The 22884-nt window shown below is 39.6% G+C and overlaps 1 protein-coding gene across 2 annotated transcripts in view; it reads left to right on the forward strand.

Moving 5' to 3' along the window:
- The window catches only part of sdf4 (stromal cell derived factor 4), a 46671-nt gene extending 26581 nt beyond the window's left edge, over window positions 1–20090 (forward strand). For both annotated transcript variants that reach the window (XM_076276219.1, XM_076276220.1), the window contains exons 5-8: window positions 7946–8059; window positions 8253–8411; window positions 13986–14161; window positions 19324–20090. In XM_076276219.1, coding sequence (XP_076132334.1) covers window positions 7946–8059; window positions 8253–8411; window positions 13986–14161; window positions 19324–19500 — 626 coding nt within the window. In that variant the 3' untranslated portion in view covers window positions 19501–20090. The remainder of the gene's footprint in view (window positions 1–7945; window positions 8060–8252; window positions 8412–13985; window positions 14162–19323) is intronic.
- The last annotated feature ends 2794 nt before the right edge of the window (window positions 20091–22884 follow it).

Consider the following 22884-nt stretch of genomic DNA (forward strand, 5'->3'; position numbering starts at 1 on the left):
GGAGTCTTATCAAGAAAAATTTACTCAACGCACTGGCAGACAAATTTGCTTGTTTTTAGGACAAATTTGCTTAACGCACTGGCAGACAAATTTGCTTGTTTTCAGGATGAGATGTCTTAATTTAAGAAAAGTTTGACTTATTTTAAAGGGGTGGTTCAGGATTTTGGACATAGGACCTCATTTCCAAGTAAGCAAGTGTGATATTTATCAGTGGAGACCGTTTTCAACACGTTTCATCCAGTCCTTCTAATTGCAGAGTTTGCAGGTGCTAGGCTAGCGCAAGTCAACGGTATGTGCTAGCCTGCCACTAAAAACAGTCTTACCCACTCCAAAGTACACCCGAGGCAAATAAATTATAACGGCAGACTATCGATGTAAATGTCTGTATTGATAGTGTTATTTCTAACGTTATTCTATCATTGCATTTCAACGATCGCATTACATTTGAGGGACTAGTTTCTTAGCAGCGACGGAATTATACTTGCTCCGGTTAGTAGTACTGCGACGAAAAGTAAACAGTAAAGCGCACTCCAATGGGGATACCTAGTAGTAGCCTTGGTAATATCAGTTCGCCGCTGAGTTGCAAAATGACTACTAACAACTTCAGGGACCAAAGTATAACTATTGCAACGCGATGCAAGGGTAGTTGTATTTCTTACACTATTCTATCAACAGACATTTACATCGATTGTCTGGAATTTGCCTCAGGTGTACTTTGGAGTGGATAAGACTGTCTTTAGTGGCAGGCTAGCCCATACCGTTGACTTGCGCTAGCCTAGCACCTGCGAACTCTGCAATTAGAAGGACTGGATGAAACGTGTTGAAAACGGTCTCCACTGATAAATATCACACTTGCTTACTTGGAAATGAGGTCTTATGTCCAAAATCCTGAACCACCCCTTTAAGTCAAATCAAATGATTTCATCAGAAAGCGCTAGGTAAGTGTCTTTATACTGAAAACAATACCAACTAGTTTTTTTTATCTTGATATAAGATTAATAACACTTGGTTAGATTTTGTTAGATAAGCAGTTTTTGCAGTGCAAATTTCCCTCACGGGATCAAAAGAGTATATATACTATCAGGCGTTTGCAGCCGTCAGTATTATATCATAGCAAATAACACAGTCTGAACGTACCAGAGAAATGGTATAGCCCAATGGGGGTGAGGGTTTGAAAATCGTATTTCATTAGAATATATCCTATATTCTAATTCTAAATATTGTTGGTATGTGATGGGAATACTGCATTTAATTACATGCATTATTGGATAACATTACATTTTATAATTTTTTTCAGTACCCCCCAAACTATTATTTTCATCCCTTTTGGGAGGGTCCAAGTCTCATCTAGGGGGTACGGACCCCCCAAATACCCCCCGTAATTCAAACCATGCCGCCGGGGACCAGCTTGTGGCGCAATGTGAGAGGATCATTGAATGCATGAACAATTTAGCAGCATGCAAAGGCAATTGAAGCCTAATATGCCAATATTTGAATACTGATTTTAAAACTATTATACTTAGGCATATCTTTAATGTGGTGTGTAGGACTAATTGAGTGCGCATTTGAGGTGTGTGTAATTGAGTGCCTGTTGCTTTAAGAAATACATGAGTGTAATTAGCGTTCAGTCTCATGGTTTTAGGCTAGTGAAAAATAGTTGCATACGGTGCATAACAAGGATATATGGATGCAGTTTGTTATGCTTTCTGTGTCATTAGATAAAATACATGTTCAAAAAACTAACAAGTTGAAGAAAATCTTTCTGGGATCATAGAAGAGATGAGTGTCATTTATGATTTTAGTGAGCACTATACAAATTACAGACATGACCTGAGCTAGCGGGATGGTTAGCAAGGAGCTTTATCCCGATGTAAAAGTTTACCAAGGTTGCGTAGCCTATTTCTGATATTAAACCTAACAGTAAGCCTAAATGACCTATATCCCATAGCCTAGGTAGGTTAGCAACACAAACTTGAGAGATGTAAGTGAGCAAATCAACTTGATATTAGACTATTATTATTTCTGTGCAACCAGCCACAGCATAACTTAAACCAGCGGTTCCCAAACCTTTTTTCCCGTGGACCACCTTTTACATCCTGACTCTGCTCACGTACCCCCACCATCCGACACATAAAAACGAAACACATTCTATTGACTCATTCTAGGCATCATGTTTAATTAGCCACCCTACATGATAACAAAATGAAAATGTGTAACTGGTCTATGAGCTCTCACGCTAAAAAAACAGTGTGGAGAACAACATTAGACTGGTTAGACCACGCACTGTGGCTTTGGGGATCTTGTCTCCAAATCCAGGTAAGTCTAGGCCTATATGCTTCATCATACTTGCGTTTTCTTCGCAGTCTTTTCTGTCTCGTCCTTTCTTTTATCCCCCTGCGCTCCGGAGCCACCTCCGCCTTCATCATTCTGTCCCTCATCCCATCGTTACCTGTCTCCTGCTCTGTTACTCTCACTTCTCCTCTTCGATCGCTTTAATTAGGCCTTTTGGACAGTGTCCCTCTTTTTAGCCAGTTTTCCATGTTTGCGTAGCCTTCTACCAAGCCTGTACTTCCAAGAAACTAATGCGCCAGATATTCTGGCTGCCCGCAGGAAATCACGTGCATTGTGGGTAGCTTATTTTTTAATGAAAACATTTGTTTAATATTTATTATTTAATTACATTATTATTTAATTAATGATTTTTAACACCTTTTCGACATTGCCCTTTTCATCTCGCATACCCCCTAGTGGCAGCTCACGTACCAGGTTGGAAAAACAATGGACGCTTCCTACAAGGACTGTAGTTTACCGCAGATAACGACTAATAAGGATAGGACGATTTTCACATGAAATGTAATTCCCATTTCTTCTTAAAGCCGAAATAAATCTGAGAATGTTTATCGGACATGATTGGTTTTTACTGCAGGTACGTTAATCTTATAATATCAATAGCTATAGGACCTAGGTACAATAATGTTACAGTTAGCATTGGTTGTGTGATGGAGGCCAATTTGATTGCATTTGTAGAAAACTATAAATGCGGTTATACCAAGCAAATTGATAGCAGCACTAATTGTATCTTTCGACTGTCATCTCATTTGCTTATGACCATAACCTAGGCTACTAACAGGAGCTAAGTGAGTTAGCCACAACACATTCGCTACGTGATGGTTTTTTAATGGAAAATATATAGGCTACCTGAAAGATAACCTGTCTATGATGCATCCTAAACACCGGGCTGAGACATTTCTGCTCAAAGTCTCAAAAAGCATCTGAGTCAACGTTCATTCCAAAACACCCATATAGGCTACTTCAATTCTCTATTTTCAAAGGTGATTCAAGTAAGGAAGAGCATGGCCCAAAGTAAAGTAACTAGGACTGAAACTACATAAATTCGTCAAAGTAAATAATTTGTGTCAACTCGCCGCAATGTAGACATTATTAACGCACCCGTGATGATCTACATCTCCATTTAAACCAAATGTTTTAGAGCGCACGTTGAGAAATGTATCCAGGGCAGGGCTGTACTTACACATATTTGTTGCACGTGCTACAAAAATCATTCTTTGCGATGGATGATTTAGTACCAACATTACACCGGTCCGATACAGTTTTGCCTATGGCTATATGTGAGACTGAGATGCTTTTTGTTTGTTCGAAGTGCGTGTTTAGGGCTGCGTCGCTGCGTCGACGTTACTTCCGTGATTTGGGAAAAGCCCGTAAAAGTCCTGGCAGGAAGCGATCCAGTTTTTAATATTTTTTACAACCTCCTCTACATCCTTATGCATGCTTCCTGCCAGGACTTTTGCGGGCTTTTCCCAAATCACGGAAGTAACGTCGACGCAGCGGTATTAGTGTTCTCACGATACCAAAATTATGACTTCGATACGATACCTGCCATAAATATCACGATGCTCGATACTGAAACAATACTACGGCGAAATCCTAAGATACCTGGAAAAGAAAGGACTCATACCTCCTCCAAGTGTATTAAGTCATTTGTGTTGAATTCGGTGCACTTTTGTAGTGTGCAGGTCAATTCTGGGTTCTAAACTTATAAACTTCCTACATAATTATTATTTTTTATAGTCAGTAAAATAGTAGGCCTACTTTGTATAACTAAGTCCTTTATTGTTTGTTATAGTTCATTTACATTGTGTTTTGGCAATAAAGTAGCTTTAAATAGCCAAACTAGGCTAGATCAAGGTCAGTGTTGAAATTACTGTATGCAAATCACTGAATGCTATGCAGAGGGGGCTAATCTTTATTAATCTGCCATCTGATGTACAGTATAGTCTACCCTTCCTGATTTCCTTGACGGTTGCAACTTTAGGGAAAAAATGTGAGGGTAGTCTTCTTTGCGCCCAGTGTACAAGTACGACGTTCCAACCACTCAGGTCTTCGTTAGATAGGCCTACACCATTACCTGTTGCAATATATCTGTGTGCATTCCTACATTACGTCTATTTCTTTGATAACATGATTTGCTCACGTAACAATAACCCGCTATTATTATTAGGACTCAACACGCTTTGGTGGTATTATATGCTGGGGGCTTTAATTAGTGCATTTCGGGTAGCCTATCCTATATCTGGGCAATAATTATTGAACAAATTGCAGTCTACATGCCATGACAAATATTACCAATAGTACTGACCGAACATGAAATAGAAGTTATGGTAATGTTATTCTGGCGTGAACATTGCGCTTTTATCACGTTAGCACCCTATGATTACTCCTAGTTGTCTCGTAAAAATGATTACAGCTCGTTATGTCACGTCAAAATTCATTGATGAAGGACGGTTCGCTTTATCCCAGAGAACCATACTCGTTTCACTTAAGCTAGACTAAAACAGAAGAGAAGAACTTGGCACTAACCATGTAGTTGTGTTTTCTATATTCGTTAACCTGTCGTTCTTTGAACTCTTTACAATTTTTGGGATATGTCTGCGAGGTGTTTAGCCAAGTTCCATGCGTAGCCTACTGCTTTTAAATGACTTTGAAACATATTTTACAAACGGGCCTCTGTGTACCTGATGGCTTGCCTTCACTATTCGCTATGTAGGCTATCCGACATAGTTCCAGATTTCCCCTTTTGTTTTATCCACAAGGCCGAAGACTGTCGGGAAAGACTATGTTGACGTTGCCTGCGCACTCACTCACTCAGAGCTGCCTGCTTGACACGCCCACTTGCCTAGATGCGTGCAAGGAGCAGTGAGAGCAGCAGTTCACAGACACAGAACGTTATTATTTTAACAAAGTATCGATTCTAAAAACGTCGGAAATCGTATTGTTTTTTGCGTGAAGGCATCGTGATTCCTTTTTAGTATCGATACACCGTGCAACACTAAGCGGTATAGTAGCAGATAGTAGCATCCATCAGGCAAGTCTTATTTAAATAAACTCCTGGTGTATTTACAAACTTTTCAATGCCTCGTTTTCTGAGTAAAGAGCATACTGTAGAAGTTTAGTACCATTCAGGGCATTATTAGTGGGGTAATTTACGAGATAAAAGTTGGTACCATTACGACTGCAGAAACTCATTCATTTCTGACAGCGCTACTCGACCAGGGTTCGACCAAGGGAAAACAGGTTCTGGGAGGGTGTTTGGCTCGGGGTCATGGTGCAAAGGACCCTAGGGTGAAATTACTCCAAACCATCGCTTTAACTCGAAGGGAGGTGGAAAATGAGCGTATTTCCCCAAATGTTGGCGTATCCCTTTAAAACCATGTGATCTTACGTGAGAAACCGGAATGATTTGACACATCTCAACTTCACTTTATGCGATTACCATCAGGCTATGCACCTAGTTCACCTGAGGAGATCTGACAGTCAGCTAGTGCTAGTAGAAAAAATTCATCACCTCACAAGAAAATGACTAGAATATAGAATAGCTATTAAAATGATGACCTCGAGAATTGGATCAACAACGGACTATTGGATAATTGGATTATGACATTGTTTCCAGAGCAGATAGTGTTCAAGAGAGAAGGTAAGATGATGGTTTATTATGCTAGCGGCTGGCTAGCTGTATGCTAATACTGTAATTTTGCGAGGCTACGTGTTATCTTACTGTCTTCCTTACCATCATCTGGATATTTCCGTGTTAATGTAAGTTCGATCTACCTACTTGGTGTGTGAAGGATGGGGAGGAGACTGAATATAGGGAACTGGTGAACAGCTTTGTGGCATGGTGTGGAAACAACCACCTACTCTTAAATGTGGCCAAGACAAATGAGATGGTAGTGGACTTTAGGAGGGCTAGGACACTACCTCCATCACAAGAGGTGGAGGTAGTGGAAAACTACAAATATCTGGATAACAAATTGGACTGGAAGTGCAACACTGAGGCTGTGTACAGGAAGGGACAGAGCAGACTATACTTCTTGAGGAAGCTTAAGGGCTGTATTTTGGGTCACCAGCGCATGGCGTAATACTCGTTATTCACCCGCGCAAAGTTGAATTCGGTATTTTGCACGTTTATTTTTCTTAAGCATTGCGCCCAGGGGTGTGGCAATTAACAACCTAGGGGAGGGGCCTAGCGCGTTGTCTAAAAATCGCTATCATACACCACCTAAACCTGGTCAGAAGTCAATGGCGAGTTGTTCATATGCTATTTTAAGAGCGTATGTCACCAGTGATATTGGCAGGTGCACGCACCATCCTTCTATCATTCATGAAAGCACACCAGCGCACGTCCATGCAAAGCATTACAAATTGCACGATTACAATGGGAAACATAATTAGAACAAAGATATTACTGGTAATGACGGTTAAAAGTGATTAGGGGAGAGGCGAGAGACACGTATGGAGCACAGCTGAAGACGCACTGTCACGAGATATAAGCAACTCCTCTGCAGGATAAATGTTGTTTTATTCAGTCATTTGAGCAATATTAGGGTAAGTGTTGCTTTTTCCAGCCTATGTTTTCGGTGGTAACCCATTGTCAGTCAATAGTGAAAGTAACTGCATATAACTGTCTTGTCGTTGACTGACTCCTTTGTGAAGTTAGTTTCACTTTGCCAATGAGTTCAAATAGACGAGTGCAAATGCGTGAAGGCTATGCTAGGTTTTAGTAAAGCATGGTTTAAAAATGACTATTCTATACGGTCTCGCAAGCAGCCTCCTTCAAATGCGCCTTTGAATGCAAAAATACCGATGCATTTATTTGACATATCGCGCGTTGCGCCGTTAAAGGGAATGACTGATGTAATTCTCATTGATTTAAAATGATGTTACGCCCCAAACACACCCATATGACTGATTAAAAACCTAGGAACACCTTGTTACGCCATGCGCTCCACTTTTGATAGCGAAACCCCTCCCAATGTGAACTGGACATCCTACTAAATTTGAATAGACTTTTGACGAGTGACGATGCACTTTAGAATGTCATGATAGGGCCCTAGGTCTTTTAATGTGTGCAGCAGGATGTTGAACATGTTGTTACATGTCGGCAAGTCGGTGTGCAGCACTGATTGGCTAGTCAGTAGGCGATGCAATGTGCTGATTGGCTCTTTAGAAATGTCGACAAAACACTGCCAAATTTCGTGTCTGTAAAAAAGTTTTGTAGCTTTGTACATCCAGTGTTGCACACAAACAATGAATGTCACACTTTTTGTCACGTTTTTCACATGTGCACAAAATATTTCTGCAGGTAGGCCTATTTTATTTTTTTGCATACAGACAAATTAATTCCACAGCTACAAAACGGTTCTACACATCTGCAAATCATATCCTCGAAGACAATTTCTTTTCGCACATGCACAAAATATTTCTAGAAGTACAACATTTCCTTGCTTATTTATATAAATAATATTGCACACCCCTAGTCCTTTGACGGTTTTATGTAAAAGACAAATACATTGGATACAATAATTTGTAAATTCTTATTTTACTGTGTACAGTGTATTTTCCTGTGTTTCCTGTCTTTTTGTTCCTCCAGGGTATGTGACTTGGGATGAGTACCGTGTGAAGTTTTTGGCCAGCAAAGGCTTCAATGAGAGAGAAGTGGCAGAGAAAGTAAAAAATAATGAAGAGCTCAAAGTGGATGAGGAAAGTAAGTATGAATTTGCCAATGTTATCTCTATTAACTCTTCACAGATCTTTGGTATGATATACATTTTCTTGTTGGCAAGATGCAAATACATTGTAATTAAAAGAGCGGCTGTATAGATACTGGTGTATTCTGTCCATACTGATGGGTCAAAAGTTACGTTGTAATTCTGAAGATGTATTTTCATACCCTGCAGCTCAGGAGGTTTTGGAGAGTCTGAAAGACCGCTGGTTCCAGGCAGATAATCCCCCAGCTGACCAACTGCTAAATGAGGAAGAGTTTCTATCGTTCTTGCACCCTGAGCACAGCCGTGGCATGCTCAAGTACATGGTGAAGGAGATTGTTCGAGACCTAGGTATTGCCCTTCTTTATCACAGTAGACAGTCTCCAATTACTTTTGGCCTAGGGCTGCTTGATTTTGGCAAAAATCATACATTCACGATTATTTTGGTCAAAATTATAATTGTTCGGGGCCAAGCAGCGAAACTGCGAGCCCCATTGTTTTTGTACGTTTTCCTATTGTTATTCTTCCTCAATGGAAGCCCATAGAACCGTCTGGTAATAAGTTGTGAAATTTGAGACACTGGTTGGGGACAGTCCTATGATTAATTTCACCAAGTTTCATGTCGGCACATCGAGCATTCTATCGAGCATTCTAACACCACCAACATGCCAACATCTTCAGACCATGCCTCATCAATGTATAACTTTCTGAATCAATTGACAAAAGCATTCGCCTGTAACAGCCAATAGAAATTGGCAGCAAAGCTGCCAAACAGGAAGTGAGCTCATATCTCAGCAACCCTTTTAGGTATCAAAACCCAACCTAGTAGATTAGGTAGCCTGGATACCAGACCTGACTTTCCAGAGAGTCTGGCCTATATCCATGGCAAAAGTTTATTTCTGGGTGGGAGGGCACAGTTTGAGGTTTAAAATCATTGGAGTTCCTTTGAACCGCTTTGAACCAATTACTAACAACCGGCGTTTCGTCATACAGAGAAGTTTCTCTGCATCACGCCCTTAACAAACAAGCTTGCATCTTATCAGCAAACAGTCACAAATTTCATCTGCGTAACTCTTACCAAAATGCATCCTATGGTGTTTTTTGAACGTACCCAAGTCAAACTTTTTTTTAAAAGCATTACTAGCCTACGTCCGAAGTGCCACTTTTAAGCTTGTAGGACTACGCGTTGTCGTTTTCGGGTGACATGGCCTTTTGAATGGGACACTACGATTTTGATACATGATCGCGTCAATAACGCTATTTTTTAAACACTAAGAAGGCTTGACACAACAGGAAACTTTGAATGAAGTGTCTCTACACATGAACTCGAGCCTTCTTAGTGTTTGAAAAAAACTATTCACAGGACATTCAGTCCTTTTACTAACTCAACGGTTATGAAGAAATATGTAGGCCATACTGACTCATCCCAAAACTAGGCTACATTACCAACATAATTCGCTTCCAATACCCTTTTATTCACACATGTAGTAATTGAAACACCTGAAATGCCTGTGTAATGTAATCGTTCTCAGGGACGAATCAAGCTATTCCAGATGGAGTACTGTAGGGAAAAGAAATCGAGCGGAAGTACGTAGACAGGGGGAGACAGGCTACGGATTAGGAGGATGCTCAAGAAATTTGGTGAGCTTTGACCTATAGGGGGCGCTGCACTTAGCAAAAATGCATGTTGGCCTGTAACAGCTGATGTGTGTGATTCCGCCATGGAAGTCTATGAACCGTCTGGTAAAAAGTTGTGAAATTTGGTACACTGATATTGGACAGTCCCATGATTAATTTCACTAAGTTTCATGCCAGCACCTTGAGCGCTCTAGTGCCACCAACAGGTCAAAAGTTGGATGTGCGTTCACGCACGGACCTGCATTCCCGATCTTCAAAAATGAGGTATCGTTGGAATCCTTGGACCAAGCAGAGTTCGACGCACTCTATGACGTCAATTTCTGCGATGATGGATTTTCCACCATATTGGATTTTATCAAAAGTGAAACTAAATTTTCACAGGTAACAAATTTTGTCAGACCGTCACCAAACTTGACACACATTATCTTCAGGTGCAGAAAAAGTTATCAGTTGGATTTTTCATTTTCAAAATTGCTTGCCTGTAAGAGCCAATCGAATTCAATGGCGAAGCCGCCAAAAAGGAAGTGAGCTCATATCTCAGCAACCCTGTTGCTATTATACCGGCGGGATAAATGACTCTAGCCTGGTCCTACCAGACTCTCGTACATTTCATAATGTACAGAGTCTGGCCACTTTGACTGCCCGTCACAGCCAATTGAAATTGGCAGTGAAGCCAAAGTCCTTTTAGGCAAGTCCCTCCACTTGGCGGCCATATTGCAACGCTTTTTGGGCACTTATTGGGCATTTATTTCGGCAGAAATGCACGTGTGCAAGGCTTCACGACACCAACCTTGCTTCAGCAGCGAGATCACACCACATGATTGGCAAGATGTCTTCACAACACACCACATGATTGGTACAATGTAATCACATGTCGACTTTTTGCCACGGAAGGGGTGGGATATGTGTAGACAACTGCCATATTGGTGTTACAAACTTAACCCCATGCATTTCTATGAAGGATTTTTTGAGTGCTGTGTCTCCTCATTAGAAAGTCTCTGGTGAAGCCGCAAACAGGATGTGAGGTCATATCTCGGCAACTCTTCCATTTATCAAAACTAGGGCTGTCAAATGATTAATATTGCGATTAATCGCAGTTAATATATAATATATATAACTATAATTCTATAGTTATCGCGATTAATTGAGTATTTCATCACATAATTAAAATTCTATTATTTTGCATTTCAGAACTGTTTTGAAGTCTATATTAACAGTGTAAAGCAATTCTTAGTTTATCTTGATTGATAATGAAATGAATGCAAAGAAAGTTATTTTATGAACTTAACTTTTTAAAATGTATTTGATTATTTTAAATCAAATTTCAAAAGATGTGCAAGAGGCCTGAGGCAACACAATGCCCAGAAATATAGCTTGCTTTAAACTGAAATAAATGCTATGGCAGGAGTGCCTGCACAAAATGTACACACATTATTACACACAAACTATTCCATATTCTATTTTCCTAAATCTTATCTTTACACCACCTATATTCCTACAAGGTACTGAATGACAACGATAGCCTGGCCCCTGCCTGCCTACGTACTTCCGCTCGATTTCTTTTCCCTACAGTACTCCGTCTGGAATAGGTTGATTCGCCCTGAGAGCGATTACGTTACCCAGGCATGATGTTTCAATTACTACGTCCCCGCCCCCGAAGCAGACCGCTTGGAATATATCAACATAGGGAGCGAAAATGAAATCTTTGATCAAATGTGAATAAAAGGTGCAAATAAGGTTGGTGTGAGTTATTTTAGCTCTTGTTTAGCCTATTAACAAGAGTGTCACGAACGAAGTCAGAGTTTAGTAGGATGTTATATAGTCAGCTAAACTTTAGTCATAGATTTTGTCACTTGAAATAGGCTACGAACGTACCCGAGTCAAACTTTAGTTTAGTAGGCTACATGGTCTCGTCAAAATCGCTATTTTTCAAACACTAAGAAGGCTTGACATAACATGAAACTTTAATCGAAGCATCATCAGTGTCTCTACATATGAACTCGAGCATTGAGAACATTGTTTGTGTACACATAGTTTACTAAAAAGAAAGATTTTGGACAACTCACTCCTTGCAAGATGGCAGCGAGCAGAAAAAACAAGTGAGTTGTTCAAAACCTTTCTTTTAGTAAACTCTGTGTACACCAACAATGTTCTCAATGCTCGAGTTCATGTTGTGTCGAGCCTTCGTAGTGTTTGAAAAATAGCGAATCTGACGCGGTTGTGTCAAAAAAAGTAGTGGCCCAATTAGGCTTGGGAATCGGTTCCAGTTTCCGGTTTGGAACCGGTTCCAAACGTTCCGATCCATCGGAATCGTACACATCCACACGTTAACGATTCCACTAACGATTCCGAACATCCATAACCACATCGCAGCACGATGTCACAGTATGCGGAATTTAAAAATGTTAAAGCATTCAACTTCTGCAGTGTTTCCCCTACAATGTAGTCAGCAGCGCCATTCAAGCGCTGCTGCAAAACAATTGCCTAATTTAAAAAAAAAAAAAAAACACGCAAGTGAACTTCGGGAACAGCTGCAGTTCCTTCAGGTTTGATGTCAACAAATAATAGTAGGCTAACGTTGAAGGCGCAGTCAGGGATTCCACAGGAGATCACGTTTGTTTGTGTTTATGTTAAATTTTATCAGCAGACGCAATTTTGTGCAAAAAAACGTAGCCTACATTATGTTAACCAATGAACCAAATTAGCTACCTTCAGTAGCCTAGCCTATTCCCAGATAAATTCCATGCATTGTTTCGTTTTTGTTTGTTATACAGTCAATGCTTTCAAGCCCTGTGTTGCTAACATACCTACTGTAGGCTGTGAAACTAAGGTCTAGCCTATTGGTGGGTTTAATTGAATTTCGGTTTTAGGATATGCAACCATTTACATCTGGAGATAGTTTGTAATTTCCTGTAGGGCTCACCAAAATCATAGAAATGATACAAGACACTTATCTCCTATAATCCAAGATAGATTTGCTTCGAGTTGTTAGGCTTTTGAGCATTTATTTTACCAAACGACATGGAAAACATAATTCATTTCATCCACATATCCTTATGCACCATGCACAACAACACTACTAAGTTAGCTTAAAACCGTGAGAATCAAGCAAGCCTCACGGCCTTAAAGTGACACCAATACAGTGTAATGACATGAAAGAGAAGTCTACATAGTTTATACAGTGCTGTGCAAAAGTTAAGATACCATGATAAAATTGGCTAAAAGGAGGAATATAAATCAAAATGAGGAAAAATCAAGCCTTTAAGGACATCCATTTTTTGTGAATGTATCATGTATCGTAAATAAATAAATTTTATTATATAAATACATGTCTTATGCACAGCACTGTACATTCTAAATAGTAATAGTTTGTACAGTGGCCTGTGATTAAGCTTTATTTTTTGTCATAGTTTGTAACTCAATCTGTCAATTTCTTTCGACAAAATCCACCAGAAGTCATTTAAGGAGTAATTTTTTCAAAATCTTCTGGGGGGGGCTTCCTACGATCAACAGCACCGCTGCTGGAAAAGTTTCTAGGGGAAACACTGTATTGATATTTTACCCTTGGTATTCATTTTCTAAACCACTTTAAATTAGACATTCAAAGCCAACAACTCTCAAAGCCATCCTATAAGTGTTCAGCAAATGGTACAGGAATCAATATGGGAATCGATAAGGAATCGCATCGATAAGCAGACTCGACAATGGCATCGATATCGATAATTTCTTAACGATGCCCATAGGCCCAATAGGATTCCCTTTCAAAAGGTCATTTCACCCGAAAACGACAACGCATACAAGCTTAAAATTGTTTGCTGATGAGATGCACGCTTGCTTGTTATGGGCGTGATGCAGAGAAACTTCTCTGTATGACGAAACGCCGGTTGTTAGTGATTGGTTCAGAGGTTCAAAGGAATGCAATGATTTTAAACCTCAAACTGTGCCCTCCCACCCGGAAATAAACGTACGCCTATAGATCTAGGCCAGACTCTCTGCAAAGTCATACAATGTAATTTTCCAACATATTGAGTCTAAAGAACTTACTTCCAAAGGAATAAATTATCCATTTTATCCTAAATCAGCGATTTTATAGTAAAATATAGACAAATAGCCCAAAACAAGCTTACGCTGAGTTACAGCATCTGAAAGACCATTATACAAATTTTGATAGCTTGCCTTTGAGTGTGTATATTTTACCATTGGAAGTTGCCATTGAGTTTGAAATGTTGGAAACTTGAAAGTTGGTTATGGCACAAAAATAAACGAGCCTCTGTCTTCTGTGTTTAGATCAGGATGGTGACAAAAAGCTCACTCTGTCTGAATTCATATCTCTGCCCATGGGAACGGTGGAAAACCAGCAAGCTCAGGACATTGATGACGACTGGGTCCGTGAGAGGAGAAAAGAATTTCAAGATGTCATTGATGGCAATCAAGATGGGATTGTGACTATGGAAGAACTGGAGGTGGGAATAGTTTCATGAACAATGTAACAGTGAACTCCCCTGTAAAAAAGTATTTCTTCAATCAGGGGTAAACTTGTGCTTGTTACTCGGAAAAGTGGTGATTTAGCAAAATTAGTGGTATGAACAAGACTTACTAACTACTAGCTGCTGCAAGTCCACAATATTACTCAAAGAGCTTCATAGATGTATTATTGTAGAAAGTATGTTGTGTACAAATGTTGCTTGGTTGCTATTGTCACGTAACAGAAGACTTTGGGAATAAGAAGATTGGAAATATTTTTGACAGATTTTATCACAGACTAGGATTTTGCAACGACCAGGAATCTTGCAGGGTCACTATTTACAAGACTGCAACTAGGGTTGGGTGATATGGCTAAAAAATAATATCGTAATATTTTTAGTTTTTCACAATATACAATATATACATCAATATTTAGAAATGTACTCTAAAAGAATTCAAGAATTCTCACTTTCATCCTGTGATGTTTTAATTCATACCAGTACAATGCAGTAGACTAGGCTAAATCATACCAGTCCAATCCCTACAAATCTGCATTAAAACATTCTTGGTTATTCACAGGTGGTTTCTATTTTATATTTGCATGGCAGTTTATATTTGCATGTAAAAGCAGGGGTGAAAGTAGAATTAAGCCTAAAAAGTGAACAAAAATTCAACACGCCTAAATAGGGGTACATCAATTGATTTATTTTAGCCTATTTGCAGAGCATTCATCAGGGCCTGTTATTTGGCTTTATCATTCTCTCTTCTTCTTTCCCTGTCTTCTCTGAAAGGCCCCTCTGCCTCTTCAGGATAAACTGTTAACTCATTTTTTTGCTAGGCTTCATGTTTTTAGTTAACTTTCCAAATAAATGTAGTTTGTTCAATCTGTCACTGATATGTCTCCATATGAATGATGATGGCTTATATTGGATAGAAGGTAAGGTAACGGTGTGGTGCATTACTTAATTAGTTGTTCGGTTATTGATTAATAAATAGTAAGTAAGTAAATTTTATTCATATAGCACATTTATCTATGCAGAGTGCAACCCAGAGCGCTCCACACACAAGACATTGACACATAAGACAAAAGATGCCGGACGGAGCAACGTAGTCTAGGGCTGGGACAACGCGTCGACGTAATCGATGACGTCGACGCAAAAAATACGTCGACGTAAAATATGAGCGTCGATTCGTCAAGCATAACGTGTGCTGCTAAATATTTTTAATTTTACACCTTCAATGTGTTTTCCATACGTTGACTAATCTGTGGCTGGGCACCACGAAATCAAAACCAGCCACCACACATTGATGTTCTATGTTGTAGGTCTACTATTTAAATTAAAGATACGATAAAATAATTTCATTGAGCTGCACTTTTTACTCACACAGCCTTTCCGCGCCCCGCCCGCTCTCTCGTAACGAGCCCGCTGCTCCTCCTCTGCATGTGCAAAATATTCACGATTGTTGAAGGATTGTTGTTGCCACATAGAAGCACTGCATAGAACACAGTGGGCTAAATTGCTATTAAATCCGCTTAGCATCGTGACCATGCTGTGCAAATTTGTTCAAAACTGCTGCAGTAAAGTTAAAGTAAACTCTGCTAAGGTCTTACGTAGTACATTGAGGAAACTAAACTAAGTTAAGTTACAGTATGCAATCAAGCAGTATCTCAAAGCTAATGTTAGAATACTGTTTGGATGTCAAGCTTAGCATGCTTACTTGCAGCTGCTTGTATTCGTTACTCATGCAGGGCTCATTTTATTGACTCTGAATGTTTGCAAAATCCCGATGTAAATGGAAAAGTGTTTTCCAAGACTCAAAAGTGCTTGTCCAAAGGAGAAGTACGAACCGTTATTTGAACTAACCAAGTTACGAATTGCATCCACACATTAGCAGCCTTTTAACTGTGTTAATGTTAATTACAAGGATTCCCACAGGAACGTCTTAAAATGACAGGCACTCAATTAGACATGCACTACTGAACTTTATTGAATGCTACCTCTGACTAAGAATGCATTACTTTGCACTTGTATAGTCTTTTATTTTGGAATCTTAAGAGCAATAAACATATATTGCAATGTTAAAGAATTAATGTTTTTTTCATTCAGATATGTAAATAAACATGTATAAGTTGCTATTAGTGAATTAATGGGGAGATAATCGATAATCGAATCGAAATCGAATCGGACTGAAAAAATGAATCGTTAGATTAATCGATGCATCGAAAAAATAATCGCTAGATTAATCGTTTAAAAAATAATCGTTTATCCCAGCCCTAACGTAGTCGGCAGCGTACCTGTAACACCAAGACATAGAAGATATGCATGGGTCATTCTGTGTCAAATTAGATAAGGTTGTTGCTGCAACGTCTCAGATTTTGTTCAAACCTTGTCTAGATCATGAATGGGTCCTAAAGCCAAGGCCTGTAAAATGTTCTTGTCTTCAGCCCTTTATATTACTTCTGTTTGACAGCCTGAAAAACACATTATCTGGGAGTCAATGTTTGGGCATTATTATCTCGAAAAGTATTATTCATAGCCAGCCCAAACTTTGTAGGATGGAAAACAAACATGTTCTTTGTATTACTGAACTATTAAACTTTTGCTACCCTTTCTTTTTTAGGATATCTTTTAAGCCAGCACTTCTGTTTGGGATTGTGTTCCTTCACCACATTTATTCACGACACTGTGAACTACAATTTATGTTTAAGATTAAAAACAACCTAGGGTCTATTTACGGTAGTTAACAAGTTCAAGCTTTTGATTGAGAGCAAAATTATGTTAATTGGTAGAGTTTTGAGCAAGACCGTTTTTTGCATCATCAGTGAATAGGCTTACAGTGAATGCTAAGGGGGCAGTTAGCAAGTAATAAAAACAAACGCTATTTTATACCACTGACAGTGCTCAAAATTGAATTACACTTCTGTGGTAGTGTGGTGAGGACCTCTACAGACAAACCAAAGTATTCTAAACTTTGAAAGTGTACAGAGAGCGCTAATATCGAGTTTTTCTATGTGCAGAAAACGAACGCTGTGCTTTGCCATATTGCGTGGAATTTACAAAGCTGTCACTTCATTACGTAAACAGCGTTCATCACCGCCCACAGCTGAACCACAAGCGCAGTTGAATAGAGTTAACCAGTTGCGACATTAAAAAGAATCCAAATTTAGTGATCATACATGATATTAAGATGCCAACGAGTAATGACATACAGATTAGGCCTAGAAGTTGATTCCCACGCTGTAAATCAGACTGCTTAGAAAATGAAAAATGGAAGTGGGATAGGATCGGGAAAACAGAGGCAGACACAAATGATAAATGGTAAATTTATGCGATATTCAAGAATCCATGATATTTCATCATCCTGATCGTCCACCACTGGTATATTATATTTAGGTCCCAAACTAACAACTTCAATTCCAATGTTTTAATTTTTGCCCTTGATTTTGTTGTTGTTGTTGTTCTCTCAAAATTGCCTGATCTTGGAAGAAATGTTTGGGCATTAATATCTTAAAAAGTAAGATTCTTAGCCTGACCAATCTGTGCTGGGGCCTCATTTATAAAGCGTTCTTATGCACAGATTTGATCTTAGACCGTGTGTACGCTCAAATCCATGCCAACGCTCAGATTTATAAAAACCTTCTTTGACGTGGAAAAGTGCTTATCTCCACGTCAGGTTCAAACTTGACGTACGACCATTTCCTTGTGGTAATGCCAGGGTGCTGCAAGTAATCTGAGGTCTAAGTGCGATGCATTTTCAAAATTCCAAGACCAACGATCTCATGTCTTTCTTTGCCATATGCATGATCAATATCAGAAGAATTTTAAAGTCATTTTTGGACGCAGCTTAATGTTTCATGGTTTGGCATAAAACTGCTAATGAGAACTATAGCCCACTTAAGAAAGTGAAAAAACATATAGCTTACTTATTTCATAATATCTAAAAAAAACACCAAGACCTACAATAGAATGATTGAAACATTCTTACAGGTGATCTAGTATATTTAGTGTTCTCACCAATCTAATATTGACCATAAAATGTCCAATTGCCCTCGTTTAGGAGAGGGAAAGTACATATGCTAATGATGAGGGGGTGTTTACAAGGCGGAGACCTAAAACCACCTGGCTGCGCACAAGTTGACGTTCATTTGTGATTTATAATGGGCACATCTGAAAGGGTGGCGTACGCACGTTTTTTTGTGTGTACGTTCGTTTTCTCTGAATCACACGTACGATCATTTCAGAAATTATCTAAGATCAAATGAAGGATGGTTTCTACGCAACACTTTTATAAATGAGGCCCCAGGATTGAAGACAAATGTGTTGTGACCATTAAAAGTGTGTAATGCATTCCTGTTAATTTTATATAAAGCCCTAAAAATAAAGAGTATTTAAAAGTAATTTTTTTGTACCCACATGGTATGAAACAGTCTGTTGCCTGCAAATACACATTCTCATACACAACTAGACACTCTAACACACCTTATATGTGATTTTGGGAACTCTTGTGATGAATGGAAATGAAATATATGACGATCGAAAACTCATACAAAACGCACAATCTGGACATTTTATCTGGACATTTTATCATAACTCGGTTGCCGCTTTGGGTCGAATCAGTGACGCATGCACGTCAGGTCAAAACCAGGCCATTTTTCGTGGGTCTATCACTAGGTGGCAGTCTCGCCAGGTCTCGCTGATCACTTCCCGGAAAGTTTACAGGCAACACTTCATATTTCATGAAAGACGTTATACCTCCATTTCTAGAAAAAAACAGCGATTTTGATGAAAACTAGCCACTGTTTAGCTTGGGATTTCTCAGGAACAGAGGCGGGTAGAAATACACGGTTTGCACCCACTGAGAGTCTCACCTTTTAAACGAGCCATTGTATGTGTTCATAGCTATAACACAGAATATGCTGTGGCTGTACAAAAATCATCAACAATGGTCTAGATTGCTGGCACTCTAGGACAAAGCTTCCGAAAACAGCTTGGCATTCAATGAGTATTGCAAATGTCAGAGGAACCAAAAATGAAATGTGCACTGATTTTCTATTTTGAATTGAATTGGATCCCTCTAAATATACTTTGTCTGTTTGAAACACATAATTACATCTGTCACTAAAATTAATGAAATTGCCTTAATTTGTCTTGTCTTGCAGGAGTACATGGATCCCATGAACGAGTACAATGCTCTGAATGAAGCCAAGCAGATGATTGCTGTAGCTGATGAAAATCAGAACCACAATCTTGAGTTAGAGGAGATCCTCAAGTACAGCGAGTACTTCACTGGAAGCAAGCTCATGGACTATGCCCGCAACGTTCATGAGGAGTTCTAATTTGTCATGTTGTCTGCTCATCTCTATTTGCCTGTCTGTCTTGATACAGTGGCCAAATCCAGTGGCATTCTGTTTATATGGGTGTGATAAAAGTGATCCATGGAATGATTGAGTGTTTATTTGCATTTATTAATTTAGCAGACACTTGTATCCAAAGCAACTTGCAGTACAGTACTGATGTACGTTTCTATTAGTTTGTGAGCGCCCTTGGTAGTGAACCCATGACCTCAGAGTTGTGAGCAGCTTTTGCAATATTTGTGGTGTTGGTGTTGTTAATTGTTGCATTGTGCAATTATGTGTACACTACCATGCAAAGGTTTGTAATCACTTGAGGAACTTCTTTTTTCTCTCAAATAACCCAACATTTTACAGAAATATAGCGCTGAGTAAATGGTTATTACAGCTAGAGATGGCTGATTTTTAATATGTACATGGGAGTAGAAAGCCCATATCCTGCCACCATCACTGTGTGTAAATGACATTATATGATATTATAAGCTCAGCCTAAATTATCATGTTTCGAAGAACCCTTTTATGTGGATGAAATTAATTGTGCTTAAGAAAGCAATAAAACCTTCAGGCAAATTGAGTATCTGGAGTATCAGCACTTGTTAATTTGTTTTAAAAATAATATACTTTTTGCCATGCTACAATATTGGTGGTAATATTTTAGTAGGCCCACAAGAAGGTAGCTCAATTTTAGTGTGGAACAGAGAAAGAAAAAGAAATATAATACAGTATACACACAAAGAAGAAACACATCAGTCTGAGATATAAAGTTCATGTCATGTCCATAGTAGGGTTGGGTTTCCATGAATGGATAGATGATATCATCGTCCATTATGATGGCTGACAGAGATCACAATAGAGAGCAACCATCATGAAGTCTCGCCCCCACCCTGCTACATGCGAACTAAAGCGGTGGAGGCTTTGACGTTGGCGCTAATGATGGGCAAATGAAGCTTTGGTGAAGCACTGAACCACTTAGAACAGTTGATTCGAAAATGGGTTCATTACTCGAAGCTTCAGTAACAGCGACCTCTCCTGGTGGAGTGCCAAGGCTGCATCTAAATTATCCCGGCTAGATAGTGGACAAGAAGCTATAGTGAAATGGATCTAGTGCACGCACCCCATCCCCGTAGTGCACATGTATGGTAAGAATGGGATATTGTTCTTTTTACAAATAAAGATTTCCCACATGTCTCGAGTCTTCCTATGTTTCCATAGTCATCGATACGAACAAATGCTTGTCACAGTAGAGGCTACTACGAACCAAACGCAATGTTGAGCATTAGCCTAAATTGTTTATGCTTTGAGTGCGCTACAATTCAGACTAGAAACGAGGCTGTGGCAGCATGATCGGTTCGCGTGAGGCGGTGGCGCTGCGAACCACTCAGGTGATTCATTCAGAGAATGAAGCAGTTTCTGCTTCGGACGTCGTATGTCACATGATTTTTCCGTACCAAAGCAACCTTCGGAGCAGTGGTTCAAATGGAATTGTAGTTAATGGTTTGAAGCACGTATCAAAGCCTCAGTATCAGACTGCCATCACTAGTTGGCGCTTCTCATTCACTTTTCATGGGCTGGTGTCAGGCTTTGCCGAACTAAATTGTGGGAGCGTGGCATTGCTTTGCTCGGGTTGCTCGAGTCAAAAGTTGAGAAATGTCAGAGCCCGTCTACCAAGAGCTGTTCACTCCCTATTAAGCCCCATTGTACCAAATTTGGTTGCAGTTCCACCAGAGTTCCACTGGGGGTGATCACGGGTGAGTTGACATGTTTAAAAGGCTTTTTAGAAGAAATAAGTGACTTATAAATATGCTCTCAGCAGTGTGTATTTCCTTTGCCTCCCCTTTCAAATGCAACCATCAAATTACTAGACAAAAATTTTTTTCCTGAGAAAAGTGGATTTTAATGGGTAGACCTCCATTCATTCTGCACTCGCCTGCGAGTGCCCTCACGTGGAGCCAAAGTAGGAACTGCAACCAGTTCAGAAACTGGACGTTTCCCGAGAGTGAAAGTTCTCCCAGAGCCCATCTACGGAGAGCCGGCATGGCACTCCGTATTAAAGGAACACGCCACCTATGTCAGTAGTAATATATGTTCTTATCTTTACTTTCACGAGTTGAGTCAATAGCACTTGGGAATACTTCGACCTAGCGTAGTAATATTAATTAACACCTACTTGTAGATCCTATCCACCACAGAGTTTAGAATCCATGCTTGATCGACCCCTCAGCCTCCCCCTCCCCTCTGAGCGAGAGAGAGGCACACACACTAGAGATGCGCTGATGGGCTATTATTTCAACCATAACTGCATAGCAAAACTTATCATCCATCCGCCATCCAACAGCACCAACAAGTTTTTTGACCAATTTTCAAAACCGCACCCGCCCACCATCCGCTGGTTCTTTTAATGTATATGGATGATGCAGCGCTGCTGACGTGAGGCTAGAAAGCTCTTGCCTGTTCTAGAAAGACTGATCCAATGCAGCAAATATATTAAAAGACTAAAGTCCTACATTGGCTATGTTGTAGCCTATCCCCAGAATATCAGCAGCAAACTCAGTCTCTGTCTCGCAAAACAGTCTCCAAATAAAACGCACATCTGTTGCCTATTCTGCCAGCTTGTGCCAATATATCGTCCAAAATGCTTTGCATTGCATTCTCCACATTTTTAGCTACATTTTCATGTCAGCATTTTTGTTCAGTGAATCTTTTGTAAATTGCTTTACAATTCACCTTTGGCTAAGCCACACCCTAGAATGTAGATTGACCAATCACAGCGCAGTAAGTAAGTAAAGCTAACGTTATTGATAACAAGGTCAGACAATTTAGAGTCGTGTTGGTTTGGATTCGTAGATTTAAATAATTGCTCATTTTTGAAGTTTAAACCTTTTCATGGCGTAATTAGTGACATTGGCAAAACGGCGGGAAATTGCGGCACGTTAGAAGAAAAAAAAAGCGCGCGTTAGCGTGATGCCCAGATATGCAATAGTCATACAGAAGGAATCCACCATTTCTATGAATAAATGTGATGGTCAGATTGTAATTACATACTTTATCATCGTGTAATGTTTTGGATTCGTAGATTTATATAATTAATCGTCCTGAAGTTTAAACTGGGCAATCAGTGTCAAGTTAGACACCCCTGCACGATGAGGCAGGAGGTTGTCGATACTCACGGTAAGTATAACGACCACTGAGGCGATTTTTATTCACATAATTACCACTAGGTTGCTGCCTTTTCTATCCAGTAGGTGGCAGTCCAGGATAAGGAATAGCAGAGCCATGGCTTTATATATATATATGGCTCTGCGGTATCTTATCCTGGACTGCCACCTACTGGATAGAAAAGGCAGCAACCTAGTGGTAATTATACAAGAA

Source organism: Alosa pseudoharengus, unplaced genomic scaffold (genome assembly GCF_046254945.1).
Source record: "Alosa pseudoharengus isolate Yale_2024_CS ecotype anadromous, Long Island Sound unplaced genomic scaffold, YU_APseudo_1.1 YU_APseudo_1.1_scf_9, whole genome shotgun sequence".
Classification (NCBI taxonomy): Eukaryota; Metazoa; Chordata; class Actinopteri; order Clupeiformes; family Clupeidae; genus Alosa; species Alosa pseudoharengus.